This window comes from Gossypium raimondii, chromosome 13 (assembly GCF_025698545.1).
Source record: "Gossypium raimondii isolate GPD5lz chromosome 13, ASM2569854v1, whole genome shotgun sequence".
Lineage (NCBI taxonomy): Eukaryota > Viridiplantae > Streptophyta > Magnoliopsida > Malvales > Malvaceae > Gossypium > Gossypium raimondii.
The window spans coordinates 55,446,483-55,462,668 of NC_068577.1; the positions used below are offsets into that span (position 1 = coordinate 55,446,483).

At 30.6% G+C, this 16,186-nt stretch overlaps 4 protein-coding genes across 5 annotated transcripts; all 4 read left to right on the plus strand.

Annotated features, from left to right (window-relative positions):
• Nucleotides 1-288: 288 nt before the first annotated feature.
• On the plus strand, nucleotides 289-12,544 carry LOC105784831 (putative disease resistance protein RGA3). 2 transcript variants are annotated; one of them, XM_052626566.1, is made up of 2 exons: nucleotides 289-3,054; nucleotides 12,529-12,544. In XM_052626566.1, exon 1 carries the CDS (start codon nucleotides 462-464, stop codon nucleotides 2,103-2,105), a length of 1,644 nt encoding a protein of 547 aa, XP_052482526.1. In that variant the 5' UTR covers nucleotides 289-461; the 3' UTR covers nucleotides 2,106-3,054; nucleotides 12,529-12,544. The 2 variants fall into 2 exon arrangements, with proteins under 2 accessions (XP_052482526.1, XP_052482525.1); XM_052626565.1 differs by lacking the exon at nucleotides 12,529-12,544 and adding an exon at nucleotides 3,177-3,365.
• LOC128036230 (putative disease resistance protein RGA3) lies at nucleotides 2,297-3,046 on the plus strand. Its single transcript, XM_052627156.1, has one exon. It carries the CDS (start codon nucleotides 2,297-2,299, stop codon nucleotides 3,044-3,046), a length of 750 nt encoding a protein of 249 aa, XP_052483116.1.
• Nucleotides 7,237-10,083, plus strand: LOC128036035 (disease resistance protein RGA2-like). Its single transcript, XM_052626573.1, has one exon. It carries the CDS (start codon nucleotides 7,557-7,559, stop codon nucleotides 8,502-8,504), a length of 948 nt encoding a protein of 315 aa, XP_052482533.1. The 5' UTR covers nucleotides 7,237-7,556; the 3' UTR covers nucleotides 8,505-10,083.
• Nucleotides 8,700-9,756, plus strand: LOC128032036 (putative disease resistance protein RGA3). The gene is made up of 2 exons (XM_052627157.1): nucleotides 8,700-9,136; nucleotides 9,180-9,756. The coding sequence occupies exons 1-2, from the start codon at nucleotides 8,700-8,702 to the stop codon at nucleotides 9,754-9,756; spliced, it is 1,014 nt and encodes a 337-aa protein (XP_052483117.1).
• Nucleotides 12,545-16,186: the final 3,642 nt, after the last annotated feature.

The window sequence follows — 16,186 nt, forward strand, 5'->3', positions numbered from 1 at the left end:
TTGGCTAAATTTTTTATGCATTTTTTTATGAAATCGAATGGATGATTAAATTAGTTACATCATTAATTTTCAGTCTATCGTGTTGAAATTAAATTCATAAAAATTAAAAAAAATATATAAAATCTAATTTAATTGATTTTTTAACCAATTTGTAGTTGAATTGATTGTTTAGATTATTTTAAATTGATATAATCGATGGATTCTCTATCCATGTGATTTGTCCAGCTTTCAAAACACTAAACTCGAGTAATAGGTACGAAGAAACCCACCCCGGATCCACTGGCACAAATATTTTATAGCTTATAGAAACCCGCTCCTTGGAATTTTACAGATTTTAAGTCCCAGCCAAGGAAAGTCAAGTATCAAATACGATCTACCGCCACCAAGATATCTTGCTCAAAGAAAGAAAAAGAAAATCATTTGTGAGTGCTTTATTGATTGCCTTGCTTTCCCCTACATTTATGGCGGAAACGTTTCTGTTCAATATTGCAGAAAGGGTTGTCGAGAAAATTGTCGGTCTCACTGTAGACGAAGTTCGCTTGGCGTTTAATGTCAAAACCGATCTGAAAAAGCTGGAGGACACCATGATTAGCATTAAAGCTGTGCTCTTGGATGCCGAGCACAAACAGCATCAAAGTGAAAAGCTGCGCCTCTGTATGCGGAAGCTCAGAGGCATCTTCTACGATGCTGAGAACGTTATTGACGATTTCAAGTGTGAAGCTCTCCGCAAACAGGACGCCGTCAATCATCCCAACATCAACAACTTAAAGGTGCGACTTTTAGGATCCTGTTGTTTGCCTCTTTCATTCTCTTCATTTTCTCTTTCATTCTCTTCAAAAATGAGTCCTAAAATCAAAGACATCAATGGGAGACTAGGAGAACTTGCCACTGAGTGGAACAGCTTTGATCTAAGACAGTGTAGCGACAATCGACATGTTTTTCGCAGAGAGACTATCTCTTTTGTGCATTCTTCTGATGTTATTGGTAGAGATGAGGATAAAGAGAACATAATTAGTATGTTGATGAAACCAAGTGAGGATCAAAATGTCCCTGTCATTCCCATTGTTGGACTTGGGGGTTTGGGAAAAACCACGCTCGCTCAATTAGCATTCAATGATGATCGAGTTACTAGCCTTTTTCCTTTGAGGATATGGATCTGTGTTTCTGAGGAATTTGATCTTTCTAGATTGCTCAAGCTGATTATTCAGTCTGTAAATGCAGAAGTAAGATGTGATGATTTAACACTTGAAGCCTTGCAAGCTCGTTTGAGAAGCCTTTTGAATTATAAGAAGTTCTTGCTCGTCCTGGATGACGTGTGGAATGAAAATCAAGCAAAATGGGTTGAGTTAAGAAATTTGTTGAGATCGACGGATGGATTTTCTCCAAGCAAAATTATTGTCACCACTCGGAGTTTGAACGTGGCCTCGCTAATGAGTTCAATTCCCCCTTGTATGTTGAAAGGTCTCCCTCTTGAAGACTGTTTGACCTTATTTACAAAATGGGCTTTTAATGATGGTGATGAGAGACATTATCCAAATCTCATTAGAATCGGAGAGGAGATTGTGAAAAAATGCAAAGGGGTTCCTTTGGCTGTAAGAACATTGGGAAGCCTACTGTTTCAGAAAACGGATGAATCTGATTGGATCTATATACGAGAGAGTGAAATATGGAGACTTGAGCAACATGAAAACGATATTTTACCAGTGTTGAAGTTGAGTTACAATCATTTGCCATCTCATTTGCAACGATGTCTTGCTTTTTTGTCCTTTTACAAAAAGGATGAGATCTATTATAGTGATAGAGTTATACGTCTTTGGATGGCAAATGGACTCCTTGAGCATCCAAAGCAAAATCAAGAGTGGGAGGATGTTGGCAAACGATATTTGAATGAATTACTGTCAAGGTGCCTCATCCAAATGGAGGAGGATTATTGGTTGTATTTTACCTTCAAAATGCATGATCTGGTACATGATCTTGCATTAGATGTGTCTCAAAAAGAATGTAAAACAGTGAATTCCGAAACAGAAACGGTTGATGAAAATGTTCGACATTTATTATTATGTGATGGGAAGTTGGTTGGAGTTCCACGTGTTTTGGAGAAATGAAAAATGTTCGAACAGTAATCATCCAAGATGCTTCAAAAGAATCAAAGACTACTCATGAATCACTTATAAATCTGTGTCTGTCCAATTTCAAGTATCTACGAGCATTAGTATTAAGGAAGTCACCCTTGACGGCTTTACCGAATTCCATTGGTACCTTGAAGCACTTACGAGACCTTGACTTGGGCGTATGTATGAGTCTACGTGAACTCCCGAGGTCTTTCGATAAGCTTCGCAGCTTGCAATCGTTAAATTTGGGAGATACTGGTTTGAAGCAGTTGCCTGACAGCGTGCAAAGGTTGATTGAGCTTAGACATCTAGTAATAACCATTCAAGCTACGCATTTGAAAGAAATACGAGCAGGATGTTGGACTTCTCTTCAATACTTGGAATTGAGGTACTGTATGGAATTAGAATGTTTACCTGAAGGAATGCAGTATCTGAAGTCACTTCGGACACTTATCCTGAGTTATTGTCTTAGCCTTGTCTCATTGCCACGGAGCCTGAAACTCCTAACCAAGTTAGAACACCTTGAAATAGTTGGTTGCTTTCAAATCAATTTGAAAATTGAACTAGAAGAGGAAGAAGACAAAGACCTTCAGTTGAGCCTTAAAACTCTCTCACTCCTCGGATTACATGCCTTAAGAGATTTGCCACGATTGCTTCTTCAAGGATCTTCTTCCACTTTGCAGCAATTACGAATTGCGTTTTGTCCAGACTTGTCCGTTCTACCAGCATGGCTACCGAATCTCACTTCTCTTCAAAAACTTGAGATTGAGCATTGCGTTAATTTGTGGGATCTACCGGAGGGAATAGACCGCCTCACCAACCTTAGAGAATTGAGAATTTACGGATGTCCGGAGTTGAGCAAAAGATACAGAGAAAATGGGGGTGAAGATTGGAACAAAATTTCTCACATCCAAAAGGTTGATATTTACGAATGAAGAATGAGGTATGTGGTAAAATTTTAATTTCTCTATCAGATTTGATTTCATAGTATCTCTCCCTTTTATATGTTTAATGTTCGTTAAGTACTCATTGTGTTTGGAAACATTGCATGTATGGAATGTGAAGATGGAGATGGATGAATGAAGCAAAGGGTGAGGCTTTTACTTTATTTGCATTCAGATTTCACAGTTGAGAGATGTAATTCTAATAACTGAGCTTTTTATTTGGATATTTCAAATGCCTTCATGCTATAGATTGTAATGTATAAAATTTTATGCATATTTATGTATTCTCATGGTTGGTTTGTCTTTATAATTTAGTACATAAATAAATTGGTTATCCAATTATAAAAAAGTTACAAAATGTATGAGGTGCTAAATTGGTACATTTTGATTTGGTAATTATAATTATAGCATTGGTAGGTTTTTGAGCCACTTCCAAATCTTGATTTTGTAATGAGATCAAAAGATTTATTTTTGAGCTACACAGATTAGCACATAGCTGTGTGTTACGCATGGGTTGATGATATGACCATGTGACCTTTAAAAATTAAGATTCTTTTGAACTACACAGTTTTCGCTTGTCACACGGGCTGACGACATGCCCGTGTGGGTATTGTAGGTTAAGTTATATAATTTGTATTAATTATACGGTTTAATCACACGGCCGTGTGATTTTTGGGGAATTCTTATATTTTGGTCCATACGGTTACAATGAGTTCACACAATCAGGATATATGGCTGTGTGACTCCTGTTTGTTGAAGTTTCAATGTTTTTTGCTAAATTTTCAATTAAGTCTTTATTTGTTCCCATGTATATTCCAAATATACAGTTTTTTTTAGAGTAATGGATTAATGTAAATTTGATAAACTAAAAATATTTTAAATTAAATATTATTAAATAATTTTATAAAATTATTATATTATATTAAATATAAATATAATTAGTGAATAATATATAAAAACTAGTTTTTACCGTGTGATTCAAAGACCTACTGTATAAATTAATTAATTTTAAGAGTTATAAAATTATATAAAAATTAAATATAATAATAAATTATTTAATTAGTAAATTTAAACAATTTAAATGTGCATATGGTAATAGTGATTATGGGTATAAAATAATCATTGCACCTTTAATTAATAATAGTGTAAATTAATACTTATATATAGACGTATGAGTTTATTATATTCAAATTAAAATATATTATTTAATTAATTTGTATTTTTATTTATAAAATATTTTCATATATATATAAATTAGTACATATATAAAGATTTAATTAATTCATATATTTTATATAAAAATATTTATACACTATAATTTTAGTGTATATACTAAGATTTAATTAAATTTAATTTTAATTTTAAATTTCTTATTAAAATAAAAATAAATATAAAATTAAAATTAAATTAAATTAAAATTATTTTTAATAAAAATAGTGAAGAAATTTATCTCTATTTATATGGTAAAATAGTAAAGAAATGAACATTCATTCATATAAGGTAAGTAGGGAGTATTCTTTAACAAATGTAAGGGTAAGTGTGAGTACGAGAGAGTTCTCTAGCTAGTGTGAGAATAAAAGTGATATATAAGAATATATTTTAGTTAATACGATATTAAAATTAACTTTTAAATAAAATAGTACTAAAATTAACTTTTTTAATGATAAAAGTAAAGAAATGAGCTATGAGAATATTCTTTAATTAATGTGGGTTAAAATTAAATTTTAAAGAAAATAGTAAAGAAATAAATGCTTATTTATAGAGTAAGTGTGAGCTCGATTTTCAAAATTGATAGGATTAAATTACTAAATTTTTTGAGAATGACTAATTTTCTCAATATTAAAATTGAAAAGGAGTGGGGAGATGTTTTTACCAATCTACATAAAATTGAAATTTATCCTATTGAGCTATTAATGATAATAAAACAATCAATTAAAATCTTTCGTTAATGAAAATTGTTAGTTGATCGGTTTGACTATTAATAGTAAAAATTAAAACATCATTTTAAAATTAAAAAAATATATACATCTAGAATGAACTTGGATAATAATTTGTCTAAATTCATTCTATATGAGTGTAAAACTATAAAAAAATTAAAAATTAAAAATATTATAAAAAGTTTTAAATATGTAAAATATTAAAAAATAAAAAATAATAAAAATTTATAAAAAATAATAAAAACAACACATTTAGAATGACCTAGAGCCGTCCTCGACTATCTTCTTGTAATGCCATGTGTTATGTCAGGTGAGGGTATAACAACACTAATCGATTAAAATTATATATAATTGACAAAAAATATTTATTATGATTAATTACTTTTATTTGTTGATTTTCAAAACTGATAGAAATTAAATTACTCAAAATTATTGTTCAGGTTCATTTAAATCTAGATAATCAATTATCTAAATTCATTCTATATGAGTCTAAAATTATAAAAAATTAAAAATTAAAAATAATTTTTTTCACTTTGGTCTTTACAACTTTTTCTATCCCAAATTAGGGCATAATTAGAAACATGTGTATACAAATGAATGAGATTACATTTATACATAAACTTATTCAATTAGATCAATTATTAATTGATAATTAGATAATTCAATCAATTATGTTTGTAGTTAGACACATGTATATACAAGTTTATTTGTCTACATTTTTACATAGAATAATTTAACTAAATCAATAATTAATTGATTAGTTCTATAATTTAATCCATTCAAGTATCTCGACTCAATTTGTAATTAGAGGAATTTACAAGATTACAATCATCAATAGAGAAATATACAACTAATAAATACTCCTAAAATTACTTATACACCATGACATATACATTCATATATCCGATTGATTCAATAATGGTTTTACAATTAATCATATATTTTAAATTACTTGTACATCATTAATTCTATATAAATTACTTGATTTACAGTTTATTTTAATTTAATATAATATTCTGAAAAGTTTATAAAATAATAAATGATAAATAATATTAAACTTGGTATGAAAAGTGATAATGCATCCAATTTACATGTTTATCACGCTTAATTTTGATAAATCCTTGAATGAGATGCTACTAATTTTGGACCTATTATTTGATTTTTGATTAGGTGCAAAAGCAAACCCGAAAAGTTAAAAAGTCGAAAATGCAAGCTGTTGTAAAAGTTTTGAGCCAAAGAACGAGTTAATGGATAATGATCTATTTTAAGAACTTTTATTTTGGATTTATTTGTAAAATAAATACTTTTAATTTTACTTTATTTTTAAATAACTCTTCAATAGTAGATTGATGAGTATAAGTAGAATTAGGGTTTTAGGCGAGGTACAAGGAAGGGAGAATGGAATGGGGAATTGAACCTTCCTTGTTCTCAATTCTGTTATAACTCTTTTCTTTACTTGTGTATTATTGCATCATTTACCTTTTTGTTTTAAACTGATAAATAACCCTATAGATAGCGGTGAGATTTGAATCCGCATTTCAAAACTTTCGTTTCAGTGTTTATTGTTTTTTTTATTTAGGAGATAGACTTCATCGCCTCACAAAATTATGTTGGCATCAAGTTAAAAAGAATTTGTTGATTCAGTATTGATAGGCATACAGTTAGAAATACCGAGTTGATCGTTTATCGTATTCAATCTACTAAAGAACACATTGACATGTCCAATTAAGTAGTTAGTTAGATCCTGCTAGGAGGAAATAGCAATTAGTTTTGAAACGGTTGAGGCCATTGGTTCAAGTTGGGCCATTCTAGTTCGCAAGGTTATCGGAGTTGATTAAATCGTGGACTTATGTTTTGTAGTTATTCATTCAATAAAGGTTAGTTGTTGGACGTTCTTGCAATAAATTTACACATAGAGAGGTTAATAGTTCAAGGCATCCTCGATTATTATAATTGACTTATCGATCAAAGGAAAAAACTTGCTATTAAAATACTTATCGTAAATTTAGTCATATATAAACCCTAAATAAAATACTCCTTATACCCAATAAAGCCAAACCATTTATTTATCTAACTTATATTTATTTTGGTAAAAGAAGACTTATATTTATTTACTTTATTCCTAAAACTTCAAAGAAACCCCATCTTTATCTTTTAAGTTTCAAAAAGAGGTTTAAATTTTATTTTTCAAACATTCCCCCTTTAACCTAAAAAAATCCTTCTCAATCCAGAACAAACGCTTAACTATGCAAATATTCAAATTATATTACCATACATAATTTAAGAATTACAAAATTTAATGCATGGCTACTTCGATATGAATAGAAAAAAATAAAAGCATTATTGAGTGCCTCAATCATTCATTTGCCTTCCTTCCCCTCAATCATTCAAGCTTTGATCTAGAAATTCAATTATGGCGGAAACGTTTCTGTTCAATATTGCAGAAAGGGTTGTCGAGAAAATTGTCGGTCTCACTGTAGACGAAGTTCGCTTGGCGTTTAATGTCAAAACCGATCTGAAAAAGCTGGAGGACACCATGATCAGCATTAAAGCTGTGCTCTTGGATGCCGAGCGGCAACAGCACCAAAATGAAAACCGATCTGAACGTTATTGACGATTTCAAGTGTGAAGCTCTCCGCAAACAGGACGCCGTCAATCATCCCAACATCAACAACTTAAAGGTGCGACTTTTAGGATCCTGTTGTTTGCCTCTTTCATTCTCTTTAAAAATGAGTCCTAAAATCAAAGATATCAACCGGAGACTAGGCGAACTTGCCACTGAGTGGAAAAGCTTTGATCTAAGACAGTATAGCGACAACCGACATGTTTTTCGCAGAGAGACTATCTCTTTTGTGCATTCTTCTGATGTTATTGGTCGAGATGAGGATAAAGAGAACATAATTAGTATGTTGATGAAACCAAGTGGGGATCAAAATGTCCCTGTCATTCCCATTGTTGGACTTGGGGGTTTAGGAAAAACCACGCTCGCTCAATTAGCATTCAATGATGATCGAGTTACTAGCCTTTTTCCTTTGAAGATATGGATCTGTGTTTCTGATGAATTTGATCTTTCTAGATTGCTCAAGCTGATTATTCAGTCTGTACATAAAGGAGAAAGATGTGATGATTCAACACTTGACGCCTTGCAAGCTCGTTTGAGAAGCCTTTTGAATGATAAGAAGTTCTTGCTCGTCCGGGATGATGTGTGGAATGAAAATAAAGCAAAATGGGTTGAGTTAAGAAATTTGTTGAGATCAACGGATGGATTTTCTCCAAGCAAAATTATTGTCACCACTCGGAGTTTGAACGTGGCCCCGATGATGAGTTCAATTCCCCCTTATATTTTGAAAGGTCTCCCTCTTGAAGACTGTTTGACCTTATTTACAAAATGGGCTTTTAATGATGGTGATGAGAGACATTATCCAAATCTCATTAGAATCGGGGAGGAGATTGTGAAAAAATGCAAAGGGGTTCCTTTGGCAGTAAGAACATTGGGAAGCCTACTGTTTTAGAAAACGGATGAATCTGATTGGATCTATATACGAGAGAGTGAAATATGGAGAGTTGAGCAACATGAAAACGATATTTTACCAGTGTTGAAGTTGAGTTACAATCATTTGCCATCTCATTTGCAACGATGTCTTGCATTTTTGTCCTTGTACAAAAAGGATGAGCTCTATGTTAGTGATAGAGTTATCTGTCTTTGGATGGCAAATGGACTCCTTGAGCATCCAAAGCAAAATCAAGAGTGGGAGGATGTTGGCAAACGATATTTGAATGAATTACTGTCAAGGTGCCTCATCCAAATGGAGCAGGATTTTTGGTCGTATTTTACCTTCAAAATGCATGATCTGGTACATGATCTTGCATTAGATGTGTCTCAAAAAGAATGTAAAACAGTGAATTCCGAAGCAGAAACGGTTGATGAAAATGTTCGACATTTATTATTATGTGATGGGAAGTTGGTTGGAGTTCCACGTGTTTTGGAGGAAATGAAAAATGTTCGAACAGTAATCATCCAGGATGCTTCAGTGGAATCAAAGACTACTTATGAATCACTTACAAATCTGTCTCTCCAATTTCAAGTATCTACGAGCATTAGGATTAAGGAAGTCACCATTGATGGCTTTACCAAATTCCATTGGTACCTTGAAGCACTTACGAGACCTTGACTTGGGCGGATGTAGGAGTAAACGTGAACTCCCGAGGTCTTTCGATAAGCTTCGCAGATTGCAATCGTTAAATTTGGGAGGTACTGGTTTGAAGCAGTTGCCTGACAGCGTGCAAAGGTTGATTGAGCTTAGACATCTAGTAATAACCATTAAAACTACGCATTTGAAAGAAATACGAGCAGGATGTTGGACTTCTCTTCAATACTTGGAATTGAGGTGCTGTATGGAATTAGAATGTTTACCTGAAGGAATGCAGTATCTGAAGTCACTTCGGACACTTGTCCTGAAGCACTGTGATAGTCTTGTCTCATTGCCACGGAGCCTGAAATTCCTAAGCAAGTTAGAACACCTTGAAATAGTTGGTTGCCTTCGAATCAATTTGAAAATGGAACTAGAAGAGGAAGAAAAAGACCTTCAGTTGAGCCTTAAAACTCTCTCTCTCACTCTTCGTATTACCTGCCTTAAGAGATTTGCCACGATTGCTTCTTCAAGGATCTTCTTCCACTTTGCAGCAATTACGAATTCAGTTTTGTCAAAACTTGTCCGTTCTACCAGCATGGCTACCGAATCTCACTTCTCTTCAAAAACTTGAGATTTTTAATTGCTTTAATTTGTGGGATCTACCGGAGGGAATAGACCGCCTCACCAACCTTAGAGAATTGAGAATTTACGGATGTCCGGAGTTGAGCAAAAGATACAGAGAAAATGGGGGTGAAGATTGGCACAAAATTGCTCACATCCAAAAGGTTGTTATTTGCTAATGAAGAATGAGGTATGTGGTAAAATTTTAATTTCTCTATCAGATTCGATTCCATATTATCTTTCAGTTGTAATTCTAAGAAGTGAGCTGTTGCTTTGGATATGTATCAACTTTTAGCTTTATGCATATTTACCTTTTCTCTTTATGGTTTAGCATCAACTAATTGTGTTTGTATTTTTTAGTTTAATTTTATTAATTGTTTATTTTGTGATGGAGAAATGATGCGGTTGTTATAAAATTAATATCATAACCTATTTAATTTTAAGAATTACATACTTTATTGATTCGATCATGATTATAAAAAAGTAATTCTAAAGAATTAAAATATATTTATAAAATTTAAAATACAAATTACAAAATAAAAAATAAAAAATGTTATTCTTAAATATTAATAATTTCTTTTAAAATTTTAAAACATAGTTTGTAACTTGAAATTTCTAACCCTAAATATTGACATCAACATTGTTTCTTTTTCTTTTTTTGCTCAATGCTTTGCTTGGTAGACAGGAAAAAATTGAAAATATAATTTTTCTGGTAGAAAAGAAAATTTGATAGAAAAAGTAATTATCTTTCTCACCATTGCTTAGTAGAGTTGAGAAATGACAAGAAAAAAAACATTTGAAAAAATGTATAATTTTGAACTAACATACACATAACTCTCTTATTTTCTCTCCATTCACCATTCCAATTTGAAAGTATTAATTTTTCAAAAAAAGTACCGAGGATCTAAACACTATGAAAGTATCCACATTTGCATTGGTTTTTTATGAAGATTGAACACAATTTAGTTAGTTTATTTGGAACAAATTACCGTTATTTTGAGCTTGTCTTAATCTATAATATATATAAAAGTAAGAATTTAAAATTTGTTTGAATCGATGATAACATCCTTTAGTTGGTTTGAAGAATGATAATGGCATTAAACCGAATAATCAATAGCTATACCAATATAGAAACCAAGAAAATGCATATTCTTCAATTGTCAATGATTGATAAATGATTAGTACATGAAGCAACAAAGAATGCCAATTTTTGGAATTTTATAATGAGTATTTGCTATTTTTTTATCTATTAAATTTATTTTTGTGATACAAAAGTTTCCACCAAAAAGAAAAAGAGATGCTTCATTGGCCTTCTTTAAAGTTCAAATATGGCGGAAAGGTTTGTGTTTGGTATTGCAGAATTGTTTTTGTTTGATGCAGTGACTGAGGCTCCACCAACACCCTTTAAACCCAACTTCTTACTATTATATTCTCCAATCTTTGGCTTTTCACCAACCCATTAAAATGGGGCATATGGCATGCAATTCGCTATGCCATGCACGCACTTACATTATAATCTCTTCTCATACTTTGTTTTGTAGAATACATCTCAGATTTCTCAATTCTAATAATATCATTAGGAGATTATTAAAACCCTAAACATTGACACATTGTCTCAATTTAATTCTAATTTTAGTAAAATTATAAAAATAATTTTTAAAAATTTAAAAAGTTAAAAAATTAAAATATATTTCCAAATTTTAAAAATAAAAATAGATAAATTTATTATAACTACAAATTAATAATTACTTTTAGAACTTCAAAACATTGTTTGTAACTTAAAGTTCTAATCCCCAAATATTGAGATGAACTTCTTTTTTTTATTCAGATAATCTCTTGTTTGGTAAGGTGGAAAGAAAATTGGAAAATAAAAGAATTAAAGTGGTCAGAAAAATAGAAAGATTGGAAAATATAATTTTCTTTCTATAAATGTTCTTGCTAGGAAAAATAGAAAATTGAGAGAAAATGTAATATTTTTCTCGTTCATTGCTTATTATATTTGAAAACTGAAATGAAAGAAAATAGAACATTTGAAAAAAAGTATAATTTAGAATTAACACGTACACATCTCTCTCATTTTTTCTCCTATCATCATTCCAATTTAAAAGGATAAATTTTTACTCGTTAAAATAGAAAATGGTCATCATTCCATGGTTGAGGCAGGCCACCCAAGACTTTTACTTAAATTGCATTTAGATTTCACAGTTTAGAATTGTAATTCTAATAACTCTAGCTTTTGCTTTGGAGATTTCAAATGGCTTGATTGTAATGTTTGTTTGATATCTCAAATGCCTTCATGCTATGCCTTCTAACTCTTAACTTGTAACGTCTTTTGTATATGTATCAACTTTTAGCTTTATGCATATATTTATGTTTTCTCATCCATCCTTTCTCTTTATGATTACGAATTTAGCTTAATGCATCATTTAATCTCTACAATATACTAATTTTTTTTCACTTTGGTCCTTACAGCTTTTTCTATCCCAAATTAGGGCATAATTAGAAACATGTGTATACAAATGAATGAGATTACATTTATACATAAACCTATTCAATTAAATCAAGTATTAATTGATAATTAGATAATTCAATCAATTATGTTTGTAGTTAGACACATGTATATACAAGTTTATTTGTCTACATTTTTACATGGAATAATTTAATTAAATCAATAATTAATTGATTAGTTCTATAATTTATGGTTTTGCTTAGAAATTTGGTATGTTTAAAGTCTGTTAAGTACTCATTGTGTTTGGAAACATTGCATGTATGAAATGTGAAGATGGAGATGGATGAATCAAGCAGAGGTTGAGGCAGGACAAGGAAGACTTTTGCTTTATTTGCATTTGGGTTTCAGTTGTAATTCTAATAGGTGAGCTTTTGCTTTGGATATTTCAGACTCTTGCTTAATGGCTTCATGCCATGGATTGTAATGTTTGTTTGACATGTACATCAACTTTTAGCTTTATGAATATTTATGTTTCTCATGGTTTATTTGTGTTTATGATTTCGTATACTTTCTTCTTATTTTTGTTCATTAGTATCAATCGTGGAGCTATGATATTAATCTTGGGGTAAATTAAAACATATGAAAATTTAAAATATATATATCTATCTCGGACACGTACTTAAAACTGATATTTAAATTGAGTTCAAATAACATAAAAAAATTACATTCCTCTAACTTGTATAAGATCTTCAATTGCAAAGTCATATGTAAGTAGAGAAAAATTGTCTCCGAACATATAATTTAATACTCAATGCACACTCAATTAAATTTGAAATTTTAGTCCTGCAAGATTTTCCTTTTGGTGAATTAGCAAGTTGAAACACATGTTAATAATTTTGTATCATTAATAATCAAGATAGTAAAGTATAAGCAAATATTAATTCATTAATGTTTTAATATTTTAATTAATATTAAATTACATTCTGTGGTTGGATCATAATATGAGAAAGACAATTTTTATCAATAGATAATCTAAATAGTCCGCATTCTAATCAAAATTGAAGTGGATAACTCCCTGAAGATATTGACATGGATGTCATTGTCTGGATTGACAATAGTCGAACATGACCCAAGTTGAATTTATAATTAATTCTTTTACGGATTTATTCATTTGTGATATTCATAGTGTGTTATACCTTAATCCTGAGTGGATGATGGATTATATATGCGCGACTTGTGTAACACCCCTTAACCGTATCCAACACCGGAATAGGGTACGAGGCATTACCAAAACACATACACTTGTAAACGTATTTAACCGAGTTATAAAATTTCATCGTTTATGAGTTATAATCAAACATATGACCATTTATACACGAATCATTCATATATTTCCCAATTTTCCTCCTCCTCCTCTCCATTCCACATCCTTAATGTGTATAACACACTTAAACAACATTAACCATAATTTCAATATTCACTAACATGTATATTCAAAGCTGTTTATCCGAGTCAGAGTCACTAAATTATTTTTATCCGGAGCTACAGAGCTCCAAATTAAGATCCGTTAATTTTCCCTAAAACTAGACTCACATATCTTCATACCATAAAATTTTCATAATTTTTGGTTCAGCCAAATAGTACAGTTTATTCTTTAAAGTTTCCCCTGTTTCGCTGTCTGACAGTTCCGACCACTCTTCACTAAAAATTAATTATCTCATTGTACAGAATTCGGATGATGTTTTAGCTTGTTTCTTCTAAAAATAGACTCATTAAGGATTCTAACCATATAAACTATAACTCATAATCATTTTTTACAATTTTAATGATTTTCCAAAGTCAGAACAGGGAACCTGAATTCATTCTGACCTTGTCTCACAAAATCTATTATATCTCATGATTTACAATTCCATTGCTCACATCATTTCTTTTATAAGAAACTAGACTCAATAAGCTTTAGTTTCATATTTTATTCATCCTCTAATTCAATCTCTACAATTTTGGTGATTTTTCAAAGTTACACTACTGCTGCTGTCCAAAACTGCTTTAGTGCAAAATGTTGATTTCCATTTTGCCCCAAATTTCACAGTTTATACAATTCGGTCCTTTCTCAATTAACCCTCAATTAATCTAATTTTCTCAATTAGTACTTTACTAGACATTATAAGTTGTTACACAACTATTGAAATTCAGAATTTCCACATATAACTCTATCTTCAAACTCTTTTACTTTTAGGTCCCAAACATTCACTTTCTATTCAATTCTTTCAATAAAATCAGCATATGAACAATTTAAAGCTCTAATTTCATGCTAAATCATCATATACTTCCAGCACATATTCATATCAACTTTCAACTTCTTTCATAAAATCAAAACTAATGAATTTAACAAGTGGGCCTAGTTGTAAAAGTCATAAAAATACAAAATTTCAAGAAATAGTCAAGAATTGAACTTACTTGTAATAAAAATATAAAGAACCAGCTTGAAGAAGCCCTTCCATGGTGTTTTAGCTGATGAGAATTCAGAAAATGAAGAGAAATCTAGATAATTCCACTTGGGTCCTAACTTTATTAAGCAAATTTTGCAATTTTCCAATTTTGCCCTTAATTCTCCTTACTTTCTTGCTGATTTCATGCCTCTGCCGTCCAGCCCAAATAGACATTGGGTCTATTTGTCTTTTAAGCCCTCTTCCTTTTATCATTTAAGCTATTTAATCATTTTCCAAAATTTTGCATTTGTTACAATTTAGTCCTTTTTGTTCAATTAATTATCGGAACTTTAAAATTTCTTAACGAAACTTTAATACTAACTTTTTAACACTCCATAAATATTTATAAAAATATTTATGGCTCAGTTTAAAATCCCCGAGGTCTTGATACCTCATTTCGATTCTAATTATTTTAATATTTATTTCTAGTGCACTATTCACTATTTCAAAAATTTTCCTAACTTCATATTTAACTTATACTTACTAAATTAATAATATTTTCTACCCATTTGTCGAATTTAGTGATCTCGAATCACCGTTCCGACACCTCTGAAAATTCAAGCCATTACATTTTTTTTTCGTCGGATTTGTGGTCCCGAAACCACTGTTCCGACTAAGCCTAAAATCGGGCTATTACAACTTGTATGCTTTGATATAAATGAAAGCCCGAGTTTAAATAGATAAAAAAACCGAAAGGTAGTATACTACTTCTGCATGATATAGCACCATTCCACAATAATGGAATTCATAGTCCTCTAAAGACAAATGATATTCTCTCATTGACATTACATGATCGATGAAAAAAAAACAGTGACTACGAGTCATTTGTCATAAGACAAATGATTTAATTACTATACGTTAATAATTACTTTTTTTATATCAAAAGATGTAATGGAAAGTATGAGATAAGATAGAATCATACAAGAAGAACATATTTTATCTCAAAAAGATTAAAGATATCCTATAAGAGTAATACACTTATGGCAAGGTCATTAGACGGACACTAAATAAAGCAGCTTCCGTAATGATGTACAATAAGAGAGAGTTCAGTCATTATATTATAGTGGAATGACCCATGATTAAATAAGTTGTAATTAATAGGTCAAGAGTTGGAACTTAATTACAACTTATTTGAGCTCTAATTACATATGTCCAATAAGTCCCTTCGCTAGCTCGAGATAACCCAAAACGAATTGCATATAGAATTGATAGATTGTAGAATGAACGAAAATGATAAGTAAAGAAATAGATCGTATGTATCATTATCTGTAGTAAATGTCTTTTCTCACTAAGTACAAAAGATAACTTAGAAATTAATTTTAATTAATTGTAATTAAATAATTAAAGTTCAAAGAAGGAATTAAATTACTTGGTTTGAATAAGACAATTAAATTAATTTTCTTATAAATTCTAAGACAATAAAATTGTCAAGACTTTAATGAAATTAGAATTGAATTAAGAAAATAATTAATTGAAAAATTAATTTAGTTAAATTAATTAAT

Excerpts from the sequence above, each read along its gene's own strand:
- LOC128032036 (XM_052627157.1), top strand. The coding sequence starts at position 8,700 with ATGGCAAATGGACTCCTTGAGCATCCAAAGCAAAATCAAGAGTGGGAG. Across the intron at positions 9,137-9,179 it reads GGCTTTACCAAATTCCATTG|GAGTAAACGTGAACTCCCGA; the intron begins GTACCTTGAAGC and ends GGGCGGATGTAG.
- LOC105784831 (XM_052626566.1), top strand. The coding sequence starts at position 462 with ATGGCGGAAACGTTTCTGTTCAATATTGCAGAAAGGGTTGTCGAGAAA.
- LOC128036035 (XM_052626573.1), top strand. The coding sequence starts at position 7,557 with ATGCCGAGCGGCAACAGCACCAAAATGAAAACCGATCTGAACGTTATT.
- LOC128036230 (XM_052627156.1), top strand. The coding sequence starts at position 2,297 with ATGAGTCTACGTGAACTCCCGAGGTCTTTCGATAAGCTTCGCAGCTTG.